Raw genomic sequence first — 15423 nt, 5'->3', positions numbered from 1 at the left:
AGCTTGTTTGTTGGTCAGAAATGAACTTAATGTTTTTCTTCTACCTTATCTCTGATAGGAAGCTGGTGTGAAGGTCCAATATTGAGAAGGGTGTGGGAAATGCATGGGTTGCGTTATATTACTGTAAAGAAGCTATAGGGAAGGACCCGTGGACAAAGCAATTAGGTGCACTATTGCGAAGGTTGCTATCAGACTTCGGCAAACCGAGTACATTGAGAGTCCCAAAAAGGGGCATTCCGAAATCCTCATCCTGCTTTCCTGAGACCCTTCGTCCCACCTCTTCCTGCAACTCGAATCAGTTGAATTGAAGTTAAAGCAATTCAACTTCAGAACAACTAAACACACTTGCTATTACGAAATATAAGTATTAATAGTATATATAAGTAATAGCTAATAGGTTTGAAACGGAAAATTAAAATAGAATTTAGAAATTTTTTTGCGAATACATACTAAAATTTATTAGGTTTGATTTATACTACAAAGATTTGGAAAATGTATTAATTGATTTTTTTTAACAGATTGAGTTGTAATCGATAAAACCGAATTTTAAAACATCAACTGAAATGCAGTTGTTCTAATTAAAAATCGGCTCAATTGTTACAGCTATTCAATTTTAAAATTTATTAAATATAAAGCAAAACAATGCATGAAAGCTTCAGAGTCTCTAATCTCTCACTCTGAGCGAAGTTTGTGTTTTGCTCTTCACAATGTTTTTTCCGTTTGTTACGTTAATGTTATAATACATATGTATATATAGTTATTATTGCTCATGCCATAAGATAAAATTAAGATTTCCTTAAACACAAATATTTGCATTTAATAAAAATAATGTTTGTAAAAGTATTTTTTTCGTACAAAAAAAAACAAATGTATGATCGAATGTTTATATTTTTATTAATTAATAATTCCAACTTTGTTAGTAATAAAAGTGTTAATAATTCACACAATTAAAAACTTACTGGTAACTTGATATATTAAAATTAACTGTAGTTGAGAGAATTGTTTCCAAAAGAATATGTGTAATGCAGCACTTGCAGAAGTCAATGCTTTTCTAAGATTAGCACCATTAACAAATCTTCAAAACAATTTCTCTCTTCCGATATTCGGTCGTAAGGTATTAGTCTATAAATTTTATGTTTTCTTGTTAAATGCCTTTGCTTTATTTTAATTCAAATTACCAACTCTGATTAGGCTACACTTCTGTAGGTCGTGAACAAGTTATACAAAACGCGCAAGGTAGACTTAAGATCCATGTTGACTATATCTGGAATATATAAAACATATATCGTTAAAAAATAATTATTATAAGATTGTGAAAGTACAAATCTAAACCAGACCTTCCTGGTGTTTTATCTTTTAGAACTTATTCAGCTTGTTAAAATGTATAACTTTATAAGTTTTTGTGTTCAGAACGTATACTTATTATTATAATACAGTTATATAAGAATACTAGCTGACCCGACAAACGTTGTTTTGCCATATATGTACGTTGTTTTTAGGAACGATTTTTGAAAATAACTAAGTGTTTGGGGGATGTAATTATAATTGAAACTGGAATGTAGAGTTGTAGACGATTAAGGTATTCTTTATCTAAGTTAATAAATTATTATTTAAAAAAAAAACAAAGAAATATTAAATTACAATTATTGATATTGATATTGCTATCTATGCATCGAAAATAGCTAATTTTTTTCCACTAATCAACACAATAGAGTGTACAATATTTTCCGTCTGTCCGTCTTTTGCGAATACAAACAATAAAGTGGTCCGTGGAAAAATGGAGGTGGACCGAAATTTAAATCACAAAGAGACAACTTTTGGCCTTGTGACTTATTGATCCTTATTGCGAATGCTTATCTTAATGAAAATTGAGAGTGTTTGAATTCAATTAGCACATCTGTAGGGAGCATGGGACCTTTAGGCAGCAATGCATTTTCCCCTCGGAACTTGCCATTCAGAATTTTGGCTTCGATAATGTTTTTCACTATTTTTTTAATTACTAATTTCGTGCCATTGTAAAGCCGTGGTGGGTTCAAATTATGAAGCAAAAAGTCAATTGGATAATTCAGTTTCCTTTGCGTCTATAGATTTGTGTGACAACAAGTCCCCTGGCAACAACTGTTGTATCATTGAATTTAATCCATTGACGTTCACATTTTTTGCTGCCAAGCCAACATTTCAAGATTTGTATATTATGTGTTTACACTGATGTTTGTGCAAAAACCTGTCGGTAATTTTATGCATCCAGTATTTTCATGTATAGCAAATTTTCTATTGCTAATATCTAAAAGTTGTTTTGCGAAAGTTTCGACAGAGAGATCCTAAAGCTATGTACGCGCATTATCATTGTCAGTTATACTTTTGGAACTATAAGCTACAGTCGCGATGATTTCAAGAAAGCGTTAATTTCATCAGCGTATATTGAACGTGTTGTAAAATCACCTGAAAAGAGTAACAGAATCCTGCCAACTAGTTTGTCGTGGTTTTTTTTTTATCTTTTTATATCCTAACCAATGCCCCAAGCGAATGTTTGTGTGACATAGTGGCATTTTGGATGTATAAATGATAATTTTATATTGTTTCAGCATTGTGACCAAGGACGATTGCTTTTTTATGTTGCATATTGCATTTGGGTTCTTTTGAAAATTTAATAGCAGCTTAAATTCCATCTAATAAAGTTGCTGCAATGACAGATGATGCAACGGCGAATGGGATGCCATTTTTCATCGTATCTCAGAAAGTTGTATCGAAATAAATAAAATAAAAAAAACGAGTCCCCTTGCCCTGCCGAAACTGCCAGCGTAATGCCATGGATGACATGATACGAAACTCTTTGATTCAAGAGATAGCTGTCAAAACCCCACATTTTTTATAACATTTGTCAATCGTGCCACTGTCGAAAAAAAAGGATTAGGTATATTAAAAATAACTTTCGGGTATTTTGCATTTCGTTTTTATTTTTAGGTGCTTGGTTCCCGAGTAGGCCTATATAACGCATATACATCCCTAAACACATGTATTCATATTATACAATTTTTAAAACATCATATAACATAAAAAATTATATATAAATTAAAAAAATTATAACAAAGAAACAAAACAAGTCATAATAAAATAGCATGGTTTTATGATTAACGTTTTAAATAAAATTAGTAAGAAAACTTTAGTTGCACGTTCCTTGAAATTTTGTTCCACACTGTTTTTGTTAGCTATTTTTTGCTGGTTTATTTCTGGCATGCCGCCTTTTTTGATATCAGCTGTTCAAAATTCCCTAATCTTTATAATCAGGGAAAGAGAATAACAGAAAAATTAGGGAACAAGAGAGTCTCGCATCATGTCATCCTTGGTAATTGAGAGCGAGATAGAAACTAGCTCGATTATTTAAAGTAAATATGAATAATTAGTGGACAAAATCCTGGGTATGCGAAATATTTAAGGAAGGGGATAAATCCAGTGAATTTCGATATTTTTTGGAAGAATATTTCGAAAAAACTTAATGTACCTTCTTCACGCGATGGAGACGGTTGTCATACAATAAATAAAATTTGTAAAATTACATTTTTATATACCTATATGAAGGGGTTTAACATATTTGAATGCATATATTATATTTAGGTATAATTCAAAATAAAGAAAAAAATACACAAAAAAAGGGTACAATGTTTGCTGGTTCAAAAGTGACAGGGGAGACACTTAGCGGGATAACTGATTGATTGATACAACTAGTATACATGAAAATTATAGTATACTACAATTCGATTGCCATCTTATGGATCTGTGGATGGAACGGAATAATATAAAGCTTGCGATCAATGATTAGGGGTTGATCGTCTAAGGCTGAACATTTAGCATTGCATATAAAACTTGCGATTAATGATCGTCTAAGGCTGAACATTTAGAATTGCATGTATTATTCAATGCTGAATCATGTAAAAATAAAAACAAAATTTTGCAAAAAAAATCAATTTACGTAATCACTCAGCTGTGAAGAAGGATCTGGAACAGCATCTTCTTTAGCAGTCAACCCGATGATAACTCTGTCCGTTTGACCCGATTTTATAGGCATAGCTGAAAGGAGCCACCGGAGTTACGGTCACCAAGACCAATGACTGTAGCTTAGAATACAAACCCTTGAATATATTTGGGGTTAACATAAGTAGTGATAAAGAAGGTTCTCCTGATTAACATATTTTTTTGCTGCCGCTGGTTTTTAATATTGATGATATTTGTTAATGAAATGAATAATGTTGTTTCACAACGAAGCAACTAAGTACGCCAAATTTTTAGATCGACCAAGATTATATAGGGTGACACGCGAGTTATCTATAATGACGGCATGCACTGCACCACATCGCATGATCCGCCAGTACGTGACTCAAACAGCAGACTCAGCATATTTTGAGTTTGCTGGAACGTGAGGTACAGCCGGACATGGCATCAAGCTCGAGTTGCCGATCTGGTGTGAAGCCAGTCTGATTTGAGAGACAACACAAACGAGTTGTGTGTTTTAATTGTATAATTGGTTTCTACTAAATATATAATTCGCGTGATTTTTTGCTTCCAGGGCCTGAATCGAAGCGGGATTGTCCGCATAAACTTTAGACTTTACATATCCCCACAGGAAAAAATCCGACGCTGCAATATCACACGATCTTGGTGGTCAATCGAATTATCTGCTCACAGAAGTGTTCTCTCAAGAAATCCATTGATTGATGCGATGTGTGGGAAGTGGCGTCTTGTTGAAACCAAATGTCGCCGAGATCACAAGCTTCAATTTCAGGCATCAAATAGTCGGTTATCATGGCGCGATAACGGTTGTTGTTGTTGTTGTTGTTGTTATAACGATTATCTAATCTAATAATTTCCGCGATAACGGTCGCCATTAACGGTTGCGTTCTTACCGGCATCATTTTTGAAGAAATATGGACCGATGATTCCACCGGCCCCAAGCCACACCCAACCGTTGTTTTTCTGGATGAAAGTTGCAGTTCTTAAATCCCTTAAGGTTGCTCTTCGTCTCAATGCATAAACGTTGTTCTGGCGTAAGTCTTTCCATGACGAAATGCCAAACAATACTGAACAAAAATAACATGACAGATTGACAAGAATCATGCGAGATCTGTCAAAAAAATGTTATTGAAAAAAGTAGCTCTACTTGGATCACCCGTTACAAGAAGTAAATTATGACACACTAGTGTTGGCCGCAAAATAACAAAGAATGCCAAATAAAAATAAACGCATTTGAGTGACGAAACTTCATTTTTGATGACAACAGTCGGTGTTATAATAAATGTAAATTTGCAAAATTTCTTAAACTATGTACATATGGGTGAGCTACATAATTAAAAAAAATTTTTTTTTAATAAAAACGTGCAATAAAAGTAAAATATTAATTACTTCAAAGTACATAAAAAAAACGACCAATTATTTCTTAGGGAAACCTCTTCTATTACCCGATACTTATCCCAAAATAAATTTGGTGGTTTCTATTCTAAGTTAAAATGGTCGCCTTAAATATATTTCCGGTAGTGTTTTTTATGACCAAAAGTGTGTCATTCCATAATCCCGATGTATTCAAATTACGCAGCAGAATAACAGGGGAACCAATCTTCAACCGAAGATTAAACCTTCATTTTCATCAACAACAGTATAGATTTACTTAAAAGCCAATTCTCACGACAATCAGTTTCGCGGTACCGGCGATTTAACCCTGTTGGCATCGGTGAGTAGCAAGTTTTCTGAGTTATTATCCTCAGAACAACATTTTGCAGCAGGGTTGCTTTTTATCTCCTTATCCGTACTTTAATTGAGTCCAAACAGGGTCCGGAGGAATTATTCTGCAGCGTTGGCGCCTGTGTAGTCCTTAAGTGAAACAAAAAAGTGGCCAACAAAGAACCTCAACGGTTTTCAGGAACTTCAATTAAATTCTACTGAGTCTCTCCCAGTGAATGCCGTCGAGTTGACTCATGAATCTAGAGTGAACTTCGCGAAACTTCGTTCTAAATACTTTAGCAGGTTAAACTTTTAAGCGCTTATCCCAAATTATGATTGAACTTAAGCAATATAATCCAAAAGTAAAAAATATTTTGATTTTCTTATATTTTTTAATAATTGCTCATGCTACTGCTGTTTATTTGATGTTAGTTGTTATAGCAGTAATCTATTAATTTTTTTTTTTAATCTAACAACTCAGTGATTTTTTATAATACGTGGTATGTTAATGTTTTATTGCAACTACTAAGTAATAATTTAACTTACCTTCCGGTCGAGCTTTCGGTTTTGGCAATCCGGCATCTTGCATTAAATCAAATGAGAATGCGACATTTGAGACCATTTGATCTATGTCTTGGGGTGTAAGATTGAATTCATATAACGGGACAAAAAATCCTCCAAGTAATCCCATCAACAGGCATAAATATACACCATCTCGAAAATCTGAATTAAGATCAGTAATTTCAAAGTTCAACTTAGTTAAATGTTTGTTTACAAAAGTTATAAGAGATTTTTTAACCACAGATAATTTCTCTGGAGCACAATCAAAAAGTGTATCGAATGCATCTTTGTCACAACGCATTCCAACGTCGTCGTATTCAGAAGTTATTTGTTCTCGAAATTTCCTGAAGTAATTTTTAACTTAAGTTTATTGCTATTAAAAAAAGTTGAACAAAAAAACTTACTGTGCATTCAAGACGCCACCGCTTTTCTGAGCAATAACAACATAAACAAAAACGTTTTCCGGTAATCGAATAGGAGCCCGGAAATAACGAGCCAGCGCTACTAATAAGTGGAGAATAGCCACTAAATTCTTTGAATGTACACTTTCAACCGACCATTTTGGTATCTTCTGATGAAATCCTAAAGTCTATAAATGAATGAATATATATATATATATATAATACATATATATGTGCTGGGGTTATGTATGTTATTTTTTGGCAACTTTCAACTAAAAACGGAAAAAAGGAAAATTTGAGCTCTTAATATTAGGTCGAGTAAAAAGTTCGTTCGGTTTTTATCTAAGAGATGGCGTTATTGTCCATAGTACTAGTGTTACGTGTCGCATCATGTCATACTATACGGCGCTGAATACGTGTTTATTCGCGCTAAAAGTTTGTCTTTGACAGTTTTTCGATTGATTGACTCGTACGTTGTGAGCGCTCGTCAAAAATGGACACCAGCAAAAAGAAAATTCGCTATATTTTACAATTTTTCTTCGATCAAGGCGAAAAAGCAGCTAAAGTGGCTGAAAAAATTAATTTAGCTTATGGGCCCGATACTGTAAACGAACGTCTAGCACAAAAGTGGTTTGCTAGGTTCCGTTCCGGTAATTTCGATGTCAAAGATGCACCATGCGTCGCGAGGCCTATCGTCGAAAATTGCGATAAAATCATGGAAATCAGACCGTCACGTGAGCACTTATTTAATTGCTGAGGAACTAAAGATAAGCCAGAAAACCGTTTGGAATCATTTGCATAACCTTGGATTCAAGAAGAAGCTCGATGTTTGGGTGCCACACGAACTAACGCAAAAAACATGATGGACTGAATTTCCATCTGCGAATCGCTACTGAATCGCCACAAAATCGACCCGATTCTGAAGCGGATTGTGACTGGCGATGAAAAATTGATCACTTACGACAACATCGAGCGCAAACGGTCGCGGTCAAAGCTCGGGGAAGCGGCCCAGACGGTGGCCAAGACCGGATTGACGGCCAGGAAGGTTTTGCTGTGTGTTTGGTGGGATTGGCAAGGAATCATCTACTACGAGCTGCTCCCCTATGGCCAAACGCTCAATTCGGCCCTCTACTGCCAACAACTGGACCTCTTAAAGGCAGCACTCATCCAGAAGAGGCCATCTTTGATCAACAGAGACAAAATTGTGTTCCATCAGGACAACGCCAGGCCACACACGTCTTTGGTGACGCGCCAGAAGCTCCGGGAGCTCAGATGGGAGGTCCTAATGCACCACAGGACCTGGCACCAAGTGATTACCCTCTTTTCTGTCCATGGCAAACGCGCTTAATGGTGAGAAGTTGGTCTCAAGAGAGGCCTGTGAAAATTGGCTTTCAGAGTTTTGTGCCAATAGGGACGCAGTCTTCTACAAGCGGGGTATAATCTCGTTGGCAATAAGTTTATGAACAAAACGGCACATATTTGACTTAAATCGGACAAATGAACACAAAGTTATCATCTTTTGAAAAATCAATAAAAAACCGAACGAACTTTTTACTTCACCTAATATTGTTATTGACCTGCCTGGTGGCTGTTCCGAACTTTCCATTTTGATTACAACATATTTACACTGATTTCATGCTTTGCTAATTAATTTCAATCAGTAACTATTATAACCATTTATGAATCTATACTGTTAGTAACAAATTAAAAGACAATAGTACTACTACAGCCAAAAATATTATTTTAAACTTCATTTATTATTTTCAAAATTCATGACGGCTTACCTATGTACACATAATTCATATAAGTTGGAATCATAACTTACATGATTAACAGCATTTAACACAAAATCAAGTTTTTGCCGCTGTCCTTCCTCAGACTGTGTTACTTCAAGCACATCAAGTTTTTTACCAGTTAGTTTCTCCCATAATTTATGCAAAACCTGCAACGCATTTGATACGTACATACATTTTTTTATTCCAACGTTTCCAAAATAAAATAAAATGTCTAACCTGTCCATCGTACAAATCTTCTTCAATGCTTTGCACTATTATGCGTTGTTCTGCTAACTCATCATTCAACCAATCGATTAAAATGCGTTGAAGCTTAATTACTTCAAGATTATTTAATGACTGGGGGTCTATTACGGCACGCTGTTCTAAATCCCTCAATGTATAGTCTTCTGGGGGTATATCAAATTGATTTGGTAATCCAGGCGATTCAATCGCATGTTTTCCTTCTTCTTCAACTTTTTGAACTAAAGTTATAGAGAAAATAAATTGATTTGATTACACATAATGAAAAGTCCGAAGACCGATTTGATTATAAATTAATTTGAATAAAAATATTGATTGGTGTGTGTGTGGAGCAAAGATCGATAGGGGTTTAAAAAAGTTGATTTTTTTTCATAGCACAGACATTTAATAATTATGTTTCTTCCGTTCCTTTCAGAAACCCACACATTGAACAAATTTTAACACATTGAAAAATTAAATCCAATACATACGCAATAGGGTGTCCTTTATTTTCACCAAGTTAATTACTATTTTTTTGTTTTTTTCTCTGTAAATGCTCTCGGAAATTTTAGTTTTTGCCCTAAAAAAGGATCCAAACGGAGCTCCTTATTTTTAATTTAAACCGTGTCTAAATTATTTTAACACTCTTTAAGAAAAATAAATACTTTGTATGTACACCTTTGCCCTCTATCACGGTTTGCATTTTTTTATTTATAGAATACACCAAATTTTGTGAAAATCGGAGGTATATTTGACTATATTTCCTGAAGAGTAGCCCTAATCTCAATTTTGCGCTCTCGTAACTTCGTCTCTATATAAGCCCACAGATGTTCAATGGGATTAAGATCTGGACTCTGGGCAGGATATGGAAAAACTTTTTTCACCTTGTACAACAACCATTCCTCAACAACTAAATCTAGTCCATTATTTACATAATTTCGATGAAAACAAGGTTACCGACGATATTTGCTCCCATTGCACCCCTTTTACTTTCATTGAACCACACAATTCAGCCTCCACTATGCTGACAGTCTTATTTAATTTTTTAGCGCTTAGCCTTAGACCATGTAAACCGATGACCATCAGATCCAAATAAATATAATTTAGACTTATCGGTACAAATTATAGAATCACAAATTTCGTTATCACGGCGGATATAAATCTAAAATCGGGTGTAATCAAGAAGTTCCGAACAGTTTGTGGGTGGAGTTTTGCAATGCCAGTTTCCTTAATACTTCAAATTAGTAGTATGTGTTTTTTAGTTTTTGAAAATATTGCTTATTTCGATAGTTCGCTTACGCATATTTCACTACCAGAGCCTGCAAATCTTGAGATGTTTGTTTATTCACATCACGTACATATAATACGAGGTTACGACACTTTGAATTCATACGTTTGATGACGAAGTTGGTTAAAAATAGTTGATTGCCATGGTATTGTAACGGATTTCTCGATAAATCGTCTACCTGTAACTCACTCTTGAGTTTGATCACTGGATTGTTAAATAAAAGTCCCAATTTAATGGCTACACACTTATCTTTATTTCTAATTCCAACAACTTAACACTTATTGCTCGTTATTCGAGCTTACAACTTCTTGCTTATAGCTTGATTGCTCTTATCACGACAACACTCTAACTAGAACTGTGGCTGCTGCACAATCCGGCAGCCCCTATATAGTAAATCTTTAACAAAACATTGCTTCTAGAACATTCTGGCAACTACGAATTCGCTAACTAGTTGCTTCTGGCAGTTTATCGTTCATTCGTTTTGTTCTATCATCTATATTCGTCACACTGCCCTCCACCTAAGTCTGATCGTCCCGATTAGACATATTTGCGATACCAAACACAAAGCTTTTATGTCCCCCATCTCGTCTTCTAGGCTGGTGCTTGGCTACCAAAACATGACTATTTCCTAATTTATTGGTGGGGAATGGACAATCTTCATACACGCCTATTTCCTCAACTGGCGCACGCGAATCGTGCTGTTTCATCTGCCCATGACTCCTGGACCTTGATCCTTTAGCTACAATGTTCTTAGCATATTTCGCAATCCTTTCTATAGCTGATTGACAACCAGTCCAATAAAACCTTTGCTTCAAATGCTCCAAGGATTTCATGTCTCTCAAGTGCCCTCCTATTGGACATTTGTACTGCACGTTAAGAATATCAGGAATTCCAACCCTTGGAACAACCATAAGTACTCGGAAGGGTTGCTTATTTTCGCTTTTGGATACTCGATGCAAGCAGCCATACACTAACTTTAAACTGCTCCGTTCTGCCCAATATGATTTTGTGACTGGCCTTCCTGTAGTTATTTCTCCAACCTTTGTACATTGGTTTAGCTCCACCTTATGTAATGCACTTTCCAATTCTGGATCTTCTTGCACAGAGTCATCCGTTTCAGGTTCAATTTTATGCTGATCTTCCACCTGTGATGGTATACACGCTTCCTGCTCTTCCAACTGTAAGGACACTTGTGCTGGTATACAAGCTTCTTACTCTTCTGACTGTGAGGACCCATTTACTGGTTCACATGCTTCCTCCTCTTCCAACTGCGAGGACACATGTGCTAACATACGCACGTCCAGCTCTTTCGACTGTGAGGACCCTTGTACTGGTACACACGCTTCCTTCTCTTCCGACTGTGAGGACACTTGTGCTGGTATACAAGCTTCTTGCTCTTCATACTGTAAAGACCCCGGTTCCCACGCTTCCTCCACTTCCAACTGTGAGGATACCTGCGCTGGCATATGCACGTCCAGCTCTTTCGATGCTGACAACTGTGCTCAAAAATCCTCAAAGAAGGATTCCAACGCAGCACAAATAACCTCTACTGAATATTAAGTCACTTCCTTCTCTTGCTTCTTTGTTGTCTCTTCCTCTAATTCCGATTGAAAGACATATTCCTCAACATTAATGTTCTTTGCTTCCATGGCTCTTCTTAACCGCGACTGTAATTTGGACTTTACTCCCTTTGTTGCCAAGCCACGTTTTTGCAGCTCCTTTTTCAATTGTGGAATGTTCAGATCGCTAAACTTGGCCATTTTCAAACAATTCTCTCTTTGGGAATTTATTTGACAATCCCACTTCTGACACCAATTGTAACGGATTTCTCGATAAATCGTCTACCTGTAACTCACTCTTGAGTTCGATCACTGGATTGTTAAATAAAAGTCCCAATTTAATGGCTACACACTTATCTTTATTTCTAATTCCAACAACTTAACACCTATTGCTCGTTATTCGAGCTTACAACTTCTTGCTTATAGCTTGATTGCTCTTATCACGACAACACTCTAACTAGAACTGTGTCTGCTGCACAATCCGGCAGCCCCTATATAGTAAATCTTTAACAAAACATTGCTTCTAGAACATTCTGGCAACTACGAATTCGCTACCTAGTTGCTTCAGGCAGTTTATCGTTCATTCGATTTTGTTCTATCATCTATATTCGTCACAGTATTTTTAATATGTTTGTGTTCATTTATCTTTGAAATAGCCTAAAATATTAATCATAAAAAGGTATAAACTGATAACTTACTTGTAAGCAATCAATTTACAATAAATTTTTCACAAAAAATTTAAACACATAGCAACTCTCATGCCTGATGGCATTTGAAAGAATGACATATTTAAATAAGTCAAATCCGTTATAAAATTTGTAAATTCGTAGCAGGCGCACCTCGTTTTTAAAACAACACGAACACGAAAATTGATTTCTTCGCAGTTTTTTCATAAGATCAAATGCGTTTCTGAAGTGGTAGTGGAGTTGTTGTTAGCAACGATATATATAAAAGTTGTGCGAGAATGTTTTGAAGAAATTTAAATATCAAAATTTCGCACAACTTTGCCAAACTTAAGACGGAGGAAACTAATAATATGTAAAATTTTAATAATAAGATATTAATGACACTGTTTTGTATCAGTTTATCACAGAAATATTATATACACGTTTTCCTCTTTCTTAAGATTTCCCAAAAATGAAAGTTTAAAAAAGCTTTGGGTTGTCTATTGCGACGCAGAGCGAAGTCAAAATTGAAGATTTTGCTTCAATAATTTTAAAGTGGATGCTTTCAAAGAATTCATAGTTGTGTTTAAGTGCAATGAAAAAGAGATAATGATTTGAACAAAAAACGTAAAAATATTAAACTAATATAACTAATACTATTCGATTTTTCAAATTGGTCCCACTGTATGATTATGTTGGTTGGGGTAGGGCCGAGCTCAGCGTACTACCGGGGTCACAGCTGGCGGATAGTGGACGGTCTACACTAAGTAGGTTAGCTGCGAATAGTAATACGCAGCCCCCGACCAAGAGCTGCAGGAGAGGAGGGATTGGCTCAAAATGCCTCACGCGCCCAATGAACCTCCGGCGAAGAGGCGAACAGATGCCGCCTTTAAATAAGCGTCCACAACCCCCACCGGGGTTGCACCGAGGGAGAACCTACCCACGAGAGGGAGGCAACAAAGCGACGAGGGATCAATACAGCGACAGTACCCAAATGTGTACGGATGCCGACGAAAACCCGGACAAGCGCCCATCAGAATAGAGGCCAGTAAGATTCTGATTATGGTATACTGGAAACCCGGACCGGATTAGTCTGACGAAGGGCTGGTGAGAGCAGCATTCTACCACCTCAGTAGGTAAGAGTGAAATCTCACCGAAACGGCTAGTAGGCTGTTGTTGTTGTTGTTGTTGCAACGGTTATCTAATCCCCGTTTGGGTGATAAATTCTAGATTCGTTGTCGTCGAAGTCATCTAACGGAAGGCCCAGGAAACGAGCTGTTTCGACGGGGTCGGACCATAGGGAGAGGGGTGTTAGATGAGTGGGGTTTGGTGGGCATGCAAAGAGGTGGTTAGTGTCATGCGGAGACTCATTGCATGCAGGACATGTGTTTAGTATGTCAGGGTCTATTCTGGATAGGTAGGAGTTTAACCTGCTACAGTATCCAGAACGAAGTTGCGCGAGGGTCACTCTAGATTCGCGAGGCAACTCGAGCTCTGTGTCTGCTATGGGTAGTGGTTTGACTCGTATTACGCCGTTCACTGAGAGGGAGTCGGTGAAGGTGTTAATGGCTCCACTGTGAATGGCGGTCAGTGCCTGTCTGAAGTTAGTTGCGTCCGAAGTCTGGTCGGCGTACTGTCTAATGTTGTCGACGTAGTCAAGGAAGGACCTCTTGATGTTCCTAGGAGGCGGCTCCGCTACGAGCAGGCGACTGCAGGGGTGGTTTCTGCGAAAACATCACAGCAGAAACTGCTTGGAGAGGAGCTCGTTATGTTCCTTAACCGGAAGCATACGGGCCTCACTATGTAGGTGTTCGATTGGAGACATCAAGAGGCATCCCGTGATAGTCCGGAGTGCAGTGTTCTGACAAGTCTGAAGCTTCTTCTTCTGTGTGTCACTGCATCCAGGCGACCATATTGCGGCTGCATAATTAAGGACCGGCCGGCCGATTGCCTTGTATGTTGCCAACAACGTTTCTTTGTCTTTTCCCCATGAGCTGCCTGCAAGCGACTTGAGGATTTTGTTGCGGCTCTGTACTTTGGCAGTTATCGCGGTCGTATGAGGAGTGAAAGAGCACAGACTGTCCTAAGTGACGCCTAAAATTTTAGGGTTATTTACTGTCGGAATTTTTGTGCGATCGACTGAAATGTTCAGGTCCAGTCTGTACTCCTTCGTCCAATTTGTGAAGATGGTCGCGGTGGATTTAGTGGGGGAGAGTGTTAGGTTCCTTGCAGAGAAGAAGCGAGAAAGATCGGAGAGGTAGCCGTTTACTTTTGAACACATGCCATCGATTTCATTGCCCGACGTCAATATCGTACAGTCATCAGCGTACGAGGTCATTGAAATTCCGGCTGGTGGCTGGGGGAGTTTTGAAATATAGAAATTAAACAGTAGCGGGGAGAGGACACCGCCCTGCGGAACCCTCTGTTTAATTTTCCTGAGTTTGGAGTTTTGACCTCGAAACAGTACGGATGAGTGCCGACCGGTCAGCTAGTTCATGTTCAACCGCTTCAGCCCTGGAGGGAGCGTTGATTGTTCCAGGTCCTCAAGTAGCGTTGCGTGATTGACTTTGTCAAAAGCTTTTGAAAAGTCCAACGCTACGAGGATCGTCCTCTCGCAGGGTGGCTTCTGGTTCAGGCCATGAACTATCTGGGCGTTTATGACGCTAAGTGCTGTAGTGGTACTGTGCACTTCACGGAAGCCATGCTGGTGGTCTGCTAGGCTCAGGTGGTGGGTGAATGACGGGAGTAACAAGGCCTCAAGTGTCTTCACTACTGGGGAAAGGAGAGTTATCGGGCGATAAGACTCCCCTTTGTTGGCGGGTTTCCCAGGTTTCAGCAGTGGGACCACTCTTCCGACTTTCCACACATCGGGTATTTGAAGAGTGGATATCGACAGGTTGAGGACCTTGGTGAGGAAGTAAGTGGTGCGCAGTCTTTTGGCATTTTGCGCAGCCGTCGGGTAACACATCGTTTGGCCTTGTCGATCGAAGGGAGCAGTATAAACTGCCTCGCGCACTTCTTCGGGTCCGAGGAGGCATGGCCATCGAATTGGATTTCAACCCGATCGTCATGTCTCCTCGGATTTGACAGGGCCTTGACAGTAGTCCAAAGCTTACTCACACCGGTGGAGAGGTTGCAGGACTTCAGGTGCTCTATCCATTTTGTCCGCTTATGATGATTTACCATTTGCCGAATCTCCAAATTGAGATCCCTTATTCGGGG

At 37.9% G+C, this 15423-nt stretch overlaps 1 protein-coding gene across 2 annotated transcripts in view; it reads right to left on the bottom strand.

Annotated features, from left to right (window-relative positions):
- Positions 1-870: 870 nt before the first annotated feature.
- The window catches only part of parvin (beta-parvin), a 37771-nt gene continuing 23218 nt past the window's right edge, over positions 871-15423 (bottom strand). Inside the window, exons 2-7 of one of the 2 annotated variants that reach the window (XM_036360218.2) lie at positions 8687-8931; positions 8500-8616; positions 6678-6862; positions 6259-6617; positions 1179-1264; positions 871-1122 (exon numbers count right to left, since the gene is read on the bottom strand). In XM_036360218.2, the coding sequence (XP_036216111.1) occupies positions 1188-1264; positions 6259-6617; positions 6678-6862; positions 8500-8616; positions 8687-8931 (983 nt within the window). In that variant the 3' untranslated portion in view covers positions 871-1122; positions 1179-1187. Of the gene's footprint in view, positions 1265-6258; positions 6618-6677; positions 6863-8499; positions 8617-8686; positions 8932-15423 lie in introns of both variants that reach the window. The other variant, XM_036360217.2, reaches the window with a different exon arrangement.

This window comes from Bactrocera oleae, chromosome 5, assembly GCF_042242935.1.
Source record: "Bactrocera oleae isolate idBacOlea1 chromosome 5, idBacOlea1, whole genome shotgun sequence".
Classification (NCBI taxonomy): Eukaryota; Metazoa; Arthropoda; class Insecta; order Diptera; family Tephritidae; genus Bactrocera; species Bactrocera oleae.
The sequence above is the reverse complement of the archived record's forward strand: the minus strand, read 5'-3'. Positions and strand labels throughout refer to the sequence as shown.